This window comes from Microtus ochrogaster, unplaced genomic scaffold (genome assembly GCF_000317375.1).
Source record: "Microtus ochrogaster isolate Prairie Vole_2 unplaced genomic scaffold, MicOch1.0 UNK46, whole genome shotgun sequence".
NCBI lineage: Eukaryota > Metazoa > Chordata > Mammalia > Rodentia > Cricetidae > Microtus > Microtus ochrogaster.
In genome coordinates, this window is record NW_004949144.1 from 2533881 (window position 1) to 2549332 (window position 15452).

Below are 15452 nucleotides of genomic sequence, written 5' to 3' on the forward strand. Positions count from 1 at the left end.
CTCCTTAATCTCAGAATGAAACTGTCTCTTAGAGCTGTCTCCCCCTCACCCCCCCCCTTATATTCCCCTCTATATCTAGGATTAAAGGCATTCACTGCCCAGTTTCTATGGTAAACTAATATGGCTACTGGGATTAAAGGTACCTTCCATTAGGGCTACTGCGATTAAAGGTATGTATCACCATAACCTGGTCTGTAAGACTGACCAGTGGGACTGGATTAATCTCAGATCTTCAGGTAGTCTTTATTTACCAAAATACATTTGAAATTCCAGTACACATGAGGATGTTTTCTCCTTTCTTATGATGATGCAGGAAATAAAATGGTTTGAAAAAAAAATTTTTTTTATTAAGGCTAAATGAAGAAGTGACATAGAAAGTGATTTTCCAAACTAAAGTATTCTGTATTCATCTAATAAATAGTAGAGTATAGATATAACAAAACACAATTATTTACTCATTTTAATTTACATTATTTAAAAGGTATTTGTAGTTTAACACCAAAGAGCAGAATGTACTGTGTGTTAACACGCACCTGTGATCTCAGTTTCTTGCAGAGGGTCACAGGTTCAGATCAAGTGGAAAGACCTTATTGAAAATAAAATTTATGACTGGGAGTGGTGGCACACTCCTTTGATTCCAGTGCATGGGAGGTAGAGGCAAGCAAATATCTGTGATTTTGAGATAACCTAGTGGTGTAGGAGGTACTTCTATTTGTGTGTTGCTTTCATTGATTAATGAATAAAGAAACTGCTTTGGGCTGGGCCTTTGATAGGGCAGAACTTAGGTAGGTGGAGAAGACAGAACTGAATTTTGGGAGGAAGAAAGCAGAGTCAGAGAGAGAAGCCATGGATCCTCCACCTGAGACAGACACCAGTTAGAATTTTACCTGATAAGCCACTACCATGTGGTGATACACAGATTAATAGAAATGGGTGAAATTAAGATGTAAGAATTAGACAATAAGAGGCTAGAGATAATGGGCCAAGCAGTGGTTTAATTAATACAATTTCTGAGTGGTTATTTCAGGGCTAAGCTAGCCAGGCAGCCAGCATGAACAAGCGGGCCCTCTCCTTACAACAGCCTAGTCTACAGAGTGAGTGCCAGGACAGCCAAAGCTACACAGAGAGACCTTCACTTGGAAACAAAAGGTGAAAAAAATTATAAAAGCCCCTGGGATTAAAGGGTCATACCACCACTGTCACCACAGACTGCTGCTTTTCATTATTAAAGTGCAAGGACAGGTGTACTTTGGAAAAACCATTTTGGTGGTCTCATATTCTCATGAGAAAGATGGTCTGCAACAAAACTTCCAATCATGCCATTAGGATGTGGGAGTCCTTTCTATGTGCTATAATTACCATTAATGAATAAAGAAACTGCCTTGGCCTGTTGATAGGGCAGAGCATATATAGGCAGTGAAGACAGAACTGAATGCTAGCAGGAAAAAGGGCAGAGTCAGAGAGAATCCATGGACCCACACCTGGAGAGAGAAGTGCTGATGATTTACTAGTAGGGTATGACTCCATGGTGATATACAGATTATTAAAAATGTGCTAAACTAATATGTAACAATTAGCCAATAAGAGGTTAGAGCTAATGGGCCAAGCAGGGAATTTAATTAATATAGTTTCTGTGTGATTATTTTAGTTCTGGGAAGCCGGGACAAACAAGTGGCCTTCCTTCCTACACAATTACATAAAAATTACATAAAATACCCCCCAAAATTTAAAAAATTACAGAAAAATACATAAAGTACATTAATTGTACTAAGGGTTAAGACACAAGTGTCAACACCCATTTAGAAGCATCAATGTTGTTCAAAACCCCTGTATATGCTGATCTCCATGATGATTTTTAGTTGTGATGCCAACAAATATTCAATTTCTTTTGATAACAGTGTTGGAAGATAGCAGACAGAGCAGCAACTGTTGATACAGGTTACAAAGCATCTCTTGACAAAGACAAGAAAGAAGCAAAAGGAATTTGACATTGCAGGATACAGCTGTTGGGCATGCTACAGATCCATCTCATGTCTGCATAGATCCTGGCACTGCTGATCCACTTGTTGTTCAGGTAGGCATGTTTTTCCACTCCTCGGATGGGAACCCTGAAAATAAACCAAGCACAGTAAATCTGCAGAGCCCAGAAATGCATTTGTCCCTCTGGGAAACCTTGTATGTCTCTATTTCTTATTTGTAATATGAATCAAACAAAGGCAGAGTCCAGGAGAATCATCTGCACTAGGTTTGTGCCTTCTGTCATTTATTACATTCTCAGAGTTTGATTTGAACACAGAACCTTTGACATTCATCCATGTTGAACCAACCCTTCAGTGTCTGTTCAAAGCATTTGACTGGTGCTTGCTACCTTGTTTAAATGAAATACAACCATGGGTGGCCTCACTAGGGGTTCTTTTCACTTCTGTTTTGACTCATTACACATATGGGGAAAACCTCTTTTTAGTAAACTGCTGACTAAGGGACGAGATTGGGTCTGTGATCTACAATTCCCATATAATGACTCCATTCAAACAGCTATGCTCACATCCAAGAACTTTCCTGGGTGCTCTCTGATTGCAAGACTTTATAGGAAGGTTCCAATATCTTTGGAGTCTCTGCTTCTGTGAGCAGGTATAGGTCTCAGCCTTGCCCTTCTGCAGTGGCTTTCTGAAGTTTCAGAGCCCTCATTGATCTTCTGAGGTTGTGTCTACATACCACACAGGACATTTATCAATACCAAAAAATTTAAGTTGGTGAAGGAACAGACAATAGCTACCCCAGATGCCATTATTATGCTAAATATTTTGAGGAAAATCACAGTAAGTAAAGGTTTTGAAAATGATGGCCAATATGCCTCTAAAGCAGTACAGCTGGCTTCACATGACATAGACATTCCTGTCTAATAGACACAACTGACACACTTCACAACAAATGATCACAGTATAAGGAAAATGGTTTAAAAACATACGAGCTGTTATATTCTGTGTTGTCCATCCACCTCCAAGGGTGCTCTGGTGACTCTCTGTACAGGCCAATCCAGTAGTCAAAGGTCCCTTTGTATCTCCTCAGAAAATTCTGTCATAAAACATGGAAAGTGAATATATGTATCTCTCTCATTTGGATGACCTTTTAGTGTCCCCCACTCCACAGCTTTCTCTTTAGATGACAAGAGGAACACAGACTTTGGAGCCATAATAGCCCTCAGTTCTCAGTGGATCCAGTTGACAGTCATAATTCCTAAGTACTTCATTTGAATTAAAGTCCTGAGTGTAACGACATATTCTTCTATGGCTGGGTTAGTTCCTGGTTAAGCCTCCCCTTGCGGTTATTAACAGTTGTCAACTTCGGGATGCAGCATTTGCTAGCTTGGAGTATAATGCTCATTACCAGCAGGTGTATCAGTAAAATGGCATTTCTGACCTTCCTGACACTACATGACAGCACTACATGACAAAAGACTTCTTGAATGTCTCAGGGCTCCACTCAGAAGTGTTATTATCAGCAAATGGACATATTCATGTGTTTCCCCATGTCTCCATCTGCAAGGGAAAGGATGCTTCCTCATGCTTCATCTTTAACCAGTCTATCGCAAGGCAATACATATTCAACAGAACACACAAAGTTATTCCTGATCATCTCTTACCAGCTCCTCCATGTTGTCAAATCGAGCTAGCTGGGCCTTTAGTTCAATGCAGAAGTTCTGACTGAATGTCCAGTTACTTATGTCTTCAGAAAAATAAAAACATTTACTTCCAAATCCAATCCAGTCTCTTCGGCAAGGAGCATAGGTTGAGACCTGTTCTTGGTTTCTTACTAAAATTTGGACAATAAAGTGAATTATAACAAGAATTGGCATACCCTATTCAGATCAGATGTGAAGTGTGAATTTGACTGCTGTTTTTCTAACCGATGTGTCAAAACTATCTCCTTAGCATGACATTCCTCTGTCTAAAGGTGTCCTAGATTAGGCCTGTGCCCCAATCTTTCTCAGGTACACACTAAAATTAGGGCTCCTAGGAAGTTAATTTGGAGCCCTACCTTGATAGTCAGTTTGATAACTGAGATAACAGTGAGAACTATTGGGAAGGCAGTGTATAAAATGTGGACCTGTTGCACTAAGGGATTGTTAATATGTTTGAAAACATTGCTGACTGGTTAGAGGTCACAGTCTGCCATAGCTGGTTGTAGGAAGTCCTATAGCCAGCAGTTACCCCCCACACTGGGTTGTGGCCTCTTATACTATTTATGCCCATGTAGTGCATGCAAATGGCCTCTTTTCTGGCTGTGGGATTTGTTTTCTGATCTCTGTTCCAGCAGAGGATTCTGATTTGTGAGTCTACCTTTAAATAAATAACGTCTATCTCTCAATTCTGAGCTAGTATGGGATTCCTTTTAAGTGTCCTTTATCTGGCACCCATGTGGATTCAGACTCCATGCCTACCTGGTTGACTGCCTACAGGCCTTGATGGTCCACAGCCCAGACAGTCTCCCAATTCTGCCTACTTCGTTTGCTCTTACCGAAGCAGCTTTTTGTAGAACCCCTGCCACAGCAGAGTTTATTGTGTGTGGCAACTTGGAAATGTCAAAAGCGCATGCATTACTGCTGCATTCCCTGGCGCAGTTTCCTGGTGTGGTTCCATGCCGTGTGGCGACTTGTGCAACTTTCAGTTTCTTCTCCCTGCCCATGAGTTTTGGTTTCCTTTCTACATGTATGAAATTGATTTAATTGATTTTAATTTGTCAATCAAAGCATATTTCGCAGTATTTAACCAGCACCCAGGTGGGAAATTAGAGCGGCTTGGAAACTGAAAAATTGGCTCAGTACCACTCCTGTTGCCACTTTGGCTCTGCAACCACAACATTTCCTGGACAATAAAGATTTGTAGTGACATAAATGAATGGCAGACAGAAATTATAATAAAATATTCATCTTTAATAAGGGAAAGACTTACAGAACTGAAGTTCCAGCTGAGAACAGGAAAGCAGAAGGGAAGGGGGGAGAGCACACCAGCAATATTTATTAGTAAAAAATATCCTCAGGAGACCCCGCCCTACAAGCAAGGTGATTGGCTGAGGTTACCCCTACATCTCCCCCTTTTGTCTAAATAAGATATAGCCAAACCAAATACAACTATGTACAATAGGAACAAATAATAAATACACTAAACATTCTATTCCAAGGAGTCTAAATAATGTAGAGAGTAACTACAATTATCTAATCTTCAACTACGTCAAAGATTTGAGGAGGGAATTAATATTACTTAACAAACGAGAAATATCCAAAATGTGCAACAATAGACAGAGACAACTGACTACCTGGGCAATCACCCAAAGTCTCGTTTGCAATGTTGAGTCAACCAACTTTGACTAAGGCCTAACATAATTGACATACCATTATTAAAGGCAAGGAACTTTCTTAGAACTATCCTATCCTGTCTTGGCAAGATAAGACAATTCTGTTTTATCCACTTATGAATATTCTGTACCTTTGTCAGTAGTTGAGGTATGGGCTTTTCTTAACCCAAAGGCCAGTTCTGCCAAGAAGACAAGCTCCTGTGGAGTGTCTTTGGTGCTCAACGTTCTCTTGGGAGTAGAGTGGTGTTGTCAGGAGTGATTGTATCTCGTCAGGGAATTTTAGGTTAGATGAAAGGCCATTTTCTACAGCTCTTCAAAGATGCTGAAGATTATACTATCTATACTAAATATAATCTCTATGTATCTAAAAAACCTGATTATCTTAAAAATAAATATGACAAACATATAATTTTTAATACCTATCTAACTTGAAGACTAAGAGAATAAATAACTGTGCAATATATGAAGAGAGTGATCTCCAACTGTAAATAATGTCATTACATATCAAATGTAAACAATGTTATTATATAAATAATATCAGAGGTAGAAATGTACATTGTAATATGGTAAATGTATCAATACAATATAGACAAAGTTCTAAGCATACTCTTGTACAAAAAATAGAGGTAAAAGCACTCACATTTAATATTTAATATATCAATATATAAGAAACCATACCAATTCAATTTTTAAAAACAGTAATTTACAAATACCAATCATCCCATCAAAGTAGTTAATTCCCACCCCCTTTTTTTAGAAAGTACCCCTAATTTTATAAAATATCTCCCCCATCCCCTTAACCCTATACCAACCACTAAATGCTGTCCCTAACCCTGAGGGCAAACTCTGTTGGGAGAGGGGACATTGTCCCCTAAGATTGCTTCCAGCTGACATGAGGGTGATGTTCTTCTTAGGGGGTCCTGTGAAATCAAATGATGGTAAAATTCCCAAATTAACCTTTGACCTAAGAAAATTGTACCTAGGCTCTGAGCGTTTTGAGAAGGTCTGCCCAGAGTGTTGTCAAAAATTTGAACCATTTGAAACTGTCTCGTGCACTTGGTACCAAAAAAACAGGTCTAATTTTAGCGCTAAAAAATAAATTATGACGTCATAATAACTAGATTGAGTTGATGTCGTGGGGTCCCAACTTCATCCTGGAAACTTCAAAGATTACTGTAGGAAAATTTGTTGCTTGTTATGGGAAATTTAAAAATTAACAACAAAGACATATACTGACATATAAAGAAAGACAGAGATATGAGGAAAAGCAAAGAAAGTTTATCAAGTATATAATTTTTCTTATCATGTCCCATTTTATGGCTCCTGACCTGAGACAGAAACTCTGAGATATCACTTATCAACAGGCTTGGGATTGAAGAGGGACTGAGCCATAGTCCAACTCCAAAACCAGCTCTACATATTTATAAAGAAATGTTTAATAAGACATATATATATAATTAATAATTACAGCATATGTTTAGTTTTATCGCTGATCCTTAGTGGGTCGTAACTACTTTTTATCCATCAGTAATTAAATATTTAGAGTTCTTTAAACTCTTTGAAGATGAGTGTTTTCCTGTGGAAATAAAAAAAGAACCCTGCCCCCAGTCTATCCGTATTTCTTACCATCAGTATGATCACCATCTTTGTGAATGAATTGTTATTTATCTTTTCCAAGTGGCTTCTCTTCTTCAAACTGAACCTTTATTAATTTTGACAGTATCCACAATTTTTCCTCTCCTGTGGAGACAAGAGCAAAACCCCTTCCCCAATGCACATCTCCTGGTTTCCATTGTGAGGTCAGCACATCCTTGAAAAAACTGGTTTATTTACTTCAGTAGACCTTTACATTACCCAATGTTTTTCTGCAGCTATTGTTCCCTTCTCATTAGCGTTGAGAAAATTCAAGGTGAACAAAGCATTATGTAACCTATTTCTGGGGGCTGTTTTCCACCCCTTTCTGTTTGTTCAACATATCCTTTATAGTTTGATTTGATCTTTCTATGACTGCTTGACCTGTAGGATTGTATGGTATACCTGTAACATGTTTAATATTGTAATAATCAAAACACCATTTCATTTTCCTAGAGACATAAGCAGGACTATTATCCATCTTTATTTGTGTAGGTATACGCATGATAGCCATGACTTCTAATAAATGAGTGATTACTGAATCAGCTTTTTCTGAACTTAAAGCAGTTGCCCATTAAAAGCCTAAATAAGTGTCAATGGTGTGATGAACATATTTTAATTTGCCAAATTCTGCAAAGTGGAACACATCCATCTGCCAAATTTCATTCCTTCAAGTGCCTTTTGGATTAGCCCCTGGAGGCAGTGGCATTTGGTTATAGAAAGAGCAAGTAGGGCATTTCTTTACAATCTCCTTAGCTTGTTGCCATGTAACTGAAAACTCTTTCTTCAAACCTTTGCTATTAACATGATGTTTTTTTTTTTTATAAAATTCAGAGGCCTGTAGCACACTACCAATCAATAATTGATCAATTTCTGCATTACCTTGTGCTAGAGGACCTGGCAGACCTATATGGGATCAAATGTGTGTTATATACATAGGGCAAAGCCTGTTCCTGATCATATCTTGTACCTGGATAAACAATGAGGTTAGTTCTGTATCATCAGGTATAAATTCAGCAGTTTCAATATGTAAAATAACTCTGCATATTGTGAATCAGTAACTACATTAATAGGTTCTTTAAAATCGCTTAGCACCATAAGAATGGCATATAATTCTGCCTTCTGGACAGAATCATAAGGACTTTGTTCCACCCTACCCAAGTCTTCTGATTAGTAACCTGCCTTCCCTGATTTATTGACATCAGTATAAAATGGACTCTGGTTATTGGAGCATCACAGATGATTCGAGGAAGGATCCAAGAAGTTCTCTTTATGAAGTTAAGCCTCTTGCTTTTTGGATAGTTGTTATTAATGTCTCCCAAAAAATTAGCACAAGCTCTTTGCCATGGTTCATTATCTTTCCATAATTTCTATAGTTCATCAGCAGTGAAAGGCATTATAATTTCTGCTGGGTCTATGCCGGCTAGTTGACGAAATCTCAACTTGCCTTTTATAATTGATTTAGAGACTTTTTTTCACATAAGTTTTTAATTTCTTACTTGGTTTATGTGGTAAAAGGATACATTTCAAGATAATATAATCTCTCTGCATTAAAATTCCTGTAGGAGAAAGTTTTGATGGTAGTATGATGAGAATACAATCGAGCTCTGGATTCACCCTGTCTAAATGTGCCTTTTGTAATTTTTCCTCAATCATTGTCAGTTTCTTTTCTGCTTCAGTTGTTAATTCTCTGGGACTGTTCAAATCTTTATCACCATCCAAGGTTTTGGTCAAATGAATTCTTAGATCAGTTGTTATCCCAATAGCTGGTTGTAGACTGGAAATGTCTCCTAACAGTCTTTGAAAGTCATTAAGAGTCCATAGGTGATCTCTCCTAATTTGTGCCTTTTGTGTCTTAATATTTTGCAAACCTATTTTATAACCTAAATAATTAACAGAATCTCCCCTCTGAATCTTTTCAGGAGCAATCTGTAATCCCCATTTAGGTAAAACTATCTTTATTTCTTCAAACACTCTTTTCAAGGTATCCATGTTTGAATCAGATAACAAAATATCGTCCATGTAATGATAGCCTATCGACTTGTGAAATTTTTTGTGTATTATTTGCAATGGTTGATTTATAAAATATTGACACAGGGAGGGGCTATTTAACATGCCTTGTTGGAGAACGGCCCACTGGTGTCTCCTCGAAGGTTGAGAATTATTATAAGTAGGTACTGTGAAGGCAAACTTTTTTCTATCTTGTTCTTATAAAGGTATAGTGAAGAAACAATCCTTTAAATCAATAACTATGAGAGGCCATCCTTTTGGTAATAAAGAGGGCAAAGGAATTCCAGATTGCAGAGGGCCCATAGGTTGAATAACCTTGTTGATGGCCCTGAGATCTGTCACCATTCTCCATTTACCTGATTTTTTCTTAACCACAAATACAGGAGAATTCTAAGGTCTGGTAGATTCTTCTATATGTCCAGCATCTAATTGTTCTTGTACCAGCTGTTCTAAAGCCTGTAACTTTTCCTCAGCTAAAGGCCATTGCTTTGTCCATATTGGTTTCTCAGTCAACCATTTTAGAGGCAAGACTGTTGGTATCTCTGAAGGGACAACAATTGCTTTGTGATCTTGTACAGCCCCAATGGCAGGTTTTCTCCATTTGTAATATCTTTTAATATTATTCTCAGAAATATAGGCTCTAGAAGTAGCAGGAATGTTAATTTGAGTATTCCATTGCTGTAGTAGGTCATGACCCCATAAATTCACTGTATTATTGGCTACATATGGCCTTAGTTTTCCTATTTGTCCTTCTGGCCCTATGTATTTAACCCATCTCACTTTCTCTGTTGTTATTACTGGAAAGGCAGGTAGAGCTTTACGTAGAGCTTTGTGGGAATTATCCCAGAGAGATTTACCCACAGGTGGAGTTAAAATTTGTCTTTCTACCCTTTGCTCCTCTTCATCAGAATTTAGAAATTCCTCAATCTTTTCAATTCTATTCACCATTGCCTTCTGCAATGCCTGAATCTCCTGTCCAGAATTATGTTCCAAAGCCTTTATTGAGGATTCTAAGGTATGAAGTTTGTCCATTAGAGATAACATCTCATCTTTGAACATAATTCTCATGGCATGAACCGTGCCTTCTTGTATTGACAATTTGTCGGCCAATCTGTCATATCCTTTAGACAAAATCTGATTGTCACATTCAGCAGTTTTGATTTTCTCAGTTAATGTTTCAGTTCCTACAGAAAGGGACTGAAGCTTATGATCCAAATCAGCAGTTCCCTCTTCCATTCTAATGAATTTCTCCTTAATGTCAGCCTGTACCTTTTCTAAATTTTGCTCAGTTGACCTAGTCATGTTAGACAAAGATCTATTCTCTTCCTGGAGAACTTCAAACTGATTTTTGAGGAGATTGTTGTCAGTCTCAATTGTTTTTAAGTGTTCAACCTTTGCCTTAAGAATCCTGTATTCATCTCATAAAGACGTTATCATATTTCTATTATCAAACCATATAGTACCAAGGAAAACTACAAATGCCAGAAAGATCCATAGATGTGGGGTGACTTACACCTCTTGTAAAATCTCCCACATGGTACAATCAAAAAGGCTGTTAAAGTCTTGAATGGTAACGTTTTCAGACATTTTTAATCAAATCTGTATTTATTTTTATTTATAAAAGAAATTTTTACCTGTAACTACCGTTTCTTGCCAGTAGATGGCGAAGTGCACCTGAGTCCATGTAGCTATGAAGTCCGAGCCGGTCTGAAACAAATACTCAAAACCAAAAGTTAACTGTGAATAGCAGTGGGGAGGCCCAGGAAATTGAGCAGAGCCAAGTCAGGACTCAGTCTTGAGTTAGGCAGACTCAGCCTTGAGTTAGGCATGGATGGTTCTGCCTAAGGGGTTAGAGTGCTTCAGAAGCAGTCCCTTTGTATTACTTCTGCGATTGTGGGCTGGTGTGCTGCTCAGCCTTTGATGGCAGTAGCATCAGACCAATTCTGCTGTTGTGGTGGCTGTGGCGACACAAACAGGGAACCGCCCTGGTGCTGCAAAACCACAGGAGCCGGAGCTTCCGCTTATTCAGGCAGCAGCTGTACTGCTGCAAACTCAGCCAAGGCAGGCAGGGAGGGGTTAACGTGCTCCGGCCAAGTAAGTCTGGCAGGCAGGGTGGGTCGGGGCCAGGAGGTTATGGCATGCGGGGCAGAGTTGCTGATCTTCTGAGCTGCGGGTGTACCATGGACTCTAGAGCACTGGGGCTCGAGTCACGTGTGTCCTGTGCTCTGTTGCAAATGCTGAGAAAATCACGCACTGTGGTTGAGCCTCCGAGCTTAGCTGTGTACTAAAAAACTGTGAGGCGCCTGGCAACTGGGCCGGGAGTGTGCTGTGTAGTTAGGACCCAGGCAGAGGGCTGCGAGATTGGGGGGGTGCAGCTCTCTCAAAGTAAAATTCAAGCCTGCACCCTGGGCTGCGCAGGGGCAGAGGCAAAGAGCCCCACGTTGGGTGCCAAAAAGTAGTGGCGTAAATGAACAGCAGACAGAAATTATAATAAAATATTCAGCTTTAATAAAGGAAAGACTTACAGAACTGAAGTTCCAGTGGAGAACAGGAAAGCAGAAGGGAAGGGGGGAGCACACCAGCAATATTTATTAGTAAAAAATATCCTCAGGAGACCCCGCCCTACAAGCAAGGTGATTGGCTGAGGCTATTCCTACAAAGATTATTACACCTAAAACAATTTATAGGATCTCATAACAGATAATTAATAAATCAATATAGCTGATTACATTAATATTGAAACTTTTAGTAACTTTTTGGCTAATACTATGGATTGTATTATACAAGACATATGGTTATGGTGATAGTTCAATTTATTGGGTATTGGGACTCAGTTTTTTTTCTTTATATTCTCTCATTAAGAAAGAATGTGGCACTTTTAGGAATGATACAGTCTTTACAGATTAATAATAAACAGCTAGATGACAGTATTAGTACTATTGAAAATCAAAAGTTACCTAAAAAAATAATAGTATTAAAAAGGATAACATTAATTTGACAGGAAAATTAACTTTATATCTAAGGGTACTAAGAAATAGTCTGAAAGAATTTATACTGCTGAATGTGACAATCAAAATTTGTTAAAAAGTTATGATAAGTTAGCAAATGGAGTATCTCTCCAGAATGGCAATCTGCACTCTATGCAAGTAATGTCCAAGGATGAGGTATTATCTTTAAAGGAGAAGTGTCAGACCTTGGAATCACATGTGCAGAATGAGAACCAGAGGTTAGGTGCTTCAATTAAATCACTAGAATTATATACAGGCTGGGAGATTTGAGCTTTACATAAAACAACAGTAAAAAGATTTGAAATAATTGAGGAAATGACTAGAGCTGATGAACAGGCAAAGAAGGCACAAGGACAGGATTCAACTTTGCCAGTAGCTCTCAGAGATGACTTACCCAGGATTTTAACTTCATACCCTGTAATCTACTCTGATAAAGCATCAAGTTCTAAAGGTCCAAAAGAATGTAGATGGATACCTATAGGAATGAATGATCTAAAAGAAATTAAGCACGCGGTTGTAACTTATGATTTGCATTCCGCATTTGTTAGGGAAATAATAAAGACATGGTCTTCTAGCACCAAAGCAATGCCAAATGGTTGGATTTAGTTAGTTTCAGCAGTCCTGGATGATTAGCCTCAATTAATGTTTAGAATTTATTTCAGGAAAGAAGCAAAAAATTTGGAACAGGGAAAAGCAAAAGGCCTTGAGACTTCCCAAGATCAAATTTTTGGTGAAGGCCCTTATGCTAACCCAGAGGTTCAAGCTCTTTACAATGAACAAATCTTGTCCCTATGCCACAAAGCAGCCTTAAATGATTTAGACAGGATTCAAGAACTAGAAAAACAGATGGAATCACATACCATGGTTAAACAGGGCCAGAGAGAATCCTTTACTAACTTTTTACAAAGAGTAATTAAGGTTGTACAAATAGGATTAACAGACCCAGATGCTAGACGAGTACTTACTGAATCTCCAGCTTTTGAAAATGCCAACTTACAATGCAAAAAGGTTAGATCAGCACCTATGGCTGAATGAATCCTGCATACAATGAACATTGAGACATTTGAGTATACTGTTGAATCTTGGCTAGAAGAAGCAATTTCCAAAGGAAGGAGGAGACATCAAAATGCCAAATGTTTTAATTGTGGTAGAATAGGACATCTGAGAAGGAATTGTAGACAAGGAATTCCTAAGAATAATTATCTCCTCTGGAAATGGCAAGAATAGGAGGACTCAGCCTTCAAGTATATATAGAAGGTATGGCAAAGGCCAGCATTGGACCAATGAATGCAGATCAACAAAAAAATAGACAAGGCATTTCAATACCATCAGGAAACTCTTTGAGGGGCCTCTCACAGGCCCCCAAGCCAAAAGTGGCCCAGTTGTTCCCAGTCACTGTGGAGGATATGTCTCACCAGGAAAATTAAAAATTCTAGAGCCTTCTGTAAAATACCATAATGTTCTAGATGATGACATAAACATGGAGGATAAGTCAAAAAATCCCAATAGGAAATAGGAAACATATATTCTAGCAGACTTCTATAAATGATCAAAGACCAAAGCTAAGAGTGCATATAAATGGCATTGTAATTGTTGGTTTGATAGACACAGGTGTGGATATGAGTCTCCTTACTCCAGAATCTTGGCATCCAAATTGGCCTCTTAAAGAGGCAGGTGCTCATTTACTACAAATTGGAACCATATCTCAAGGCAAACAAAGCATGATTTGACTGCATAGTGCCAGAAGTTCGAAGAGGGAAGCTGAGGCCATATGTGGCTAATGTTGTAGTAAATTTATGGGTTTGTGACTTGTTGCAGCAGTAGAATACCCAGATTAACATTCCTGCAGTCCCAGGAACTCATAATTCTGGGAAGGATATTATAAGCTTCTATACACAAAGGTCACCAGCCATTCATACTGTACAAGAACATAAAGAAACTAGAAAACTTTTAGAGGTACCAGCAGCCCTACTTTTAACATGGTTAACTGAGAAGCCAATATTGGTTAAGCAGTGGTTCCCTTAGGAAGATAAGTTACAGGCTTTAGAACAGATGGTACAAGTGTAACTAGATGCTCACCATATTGAAGAATAAACCAGCACTTGGAATTCTCCTGTATTTGTTGTAAAAAAAGAAATCTGGTAAATGGAGAATGGTGACAGATCAAAGAGTGGTCAATAAGGTAACTCAGGTTATGGGCCCTCTACAATCTGGAATCCTTCTGCCTGCTCTATTACCAAAAAGATGGTCTCTTATAGTTATTGGTTTCAAAGATTGTTTCTTCACTATACCTTTACAAGGAAAGGATAGAGAAAAATTTGCCTCACATTGCCTACTTACAGTTATTCTCAACCTTCTAGGTGATATCAATGGACTATCCTCCCACAGAGAATGCTCAATAGCTGATAGAGTTACTATAAGACCTGTTTTGGGTACCATCTGCTCAAGACGGTTCCAACTTGGTTAGCTGAAATGGAACACATTTTTACAACATTTTGTCCAAAACTTCAAATAGGAACCTCAGAAAAACCTTACCAATACTCAGATACTATTTAAAATTATACCAGACAGTAATCTTGGAACTTAAGCATTATTTTCACGGGATCCCATAGAAAGAACATTGCCCCCATGACAGCTGGAAGTAATTCTAGAAGATGACATCCCCTCTCCCAACAAAGTTTGTCCTCAGGGTTAGGGACATCATTTAGTGGCTTATTATAATTGGTTTAGGGCTGGATGTTGGGGGGAAATTTTATAGGCTTAGGCATCTCTTTGGAAAAAAAAGGGAAAATTGGATGGGATAATAGATTAATGTGAGCTTACTTACACTAATAATAATAGTGAGCAATAGAGTGGATATTTGTGAGGCATTATTTATAAGCAATTACATTGGTATAGATGCTTGTATATTGATATAAAGTTAAATTTTATTGAACATGTTTCTATTTTTGTCCACCAGATTTGTATACTTAGGCAAAGTTAATTTGTCATATTGTATGCATGCATGATTCTACCACTGCTTAAAAACATTATTGAATATTGACATAATTTTAGGATATATTTATCATATTGCAATGTACATTTCTACCTTTCTATCAAGATACTTATACATTGTTTACATTTTGAGGTCATTGTCTTCACTTGTTGCACAGTTGTTTATTGTATAATATTCTAATATGAAGTCTTAGTCTTTAAGTTATATAGGTATTAAGAATTATAGATCAGGCTGGGAGGAGGCGGAAAATTTTTTTTCTTTCTTAATAAAAAAAAAAATTAAGAATAAAAAAAAAAGAATTATAGATCAATAGTCATCTATGTTTGTCATGCTTATAGTTAGACTAATCAGGTTCTTTAGATACATAGATGTAATGGCATAAACAAATGCAGACAGATTGTAAATATATATATATATATATATATATATATATATATATACAGCTTTAATAG

The 15452-nt window shown here is 37.9% G+C and overlaps 1 protein-coding gene across 1 annotated transcript in view; it reads right to left on the bottom strand.

Moving 5' to 3' along the window:
* Positions 1-387: 387 nt before the first annotated feature.
* LOC101992372 (C-type lectin domain family 2 member D11-like) overlaps positions 388-15452 on the bottom strand; it is a 29869-nt gene continuing 14804 nt past the window's right edge. The window contains exons 3-5 of the mRNA XM_013354479.2: positions 3644-3813; positions 2969-3075; positions 388-2108 (exon numbers count right to left, since the gene is read on the bottom strand). Of these exons, the coding sequence (XP_013209933.2) occupies positions 1940-2108; positions 2969-3075; positions 3644-3813 (446 nt within the window). The 3' untranslated portion in view covers positions 388-1939. The remainder of the gene's footprint in view (positions 2109-2968; positions 3076-3643; positions 3814-15452) is intronic.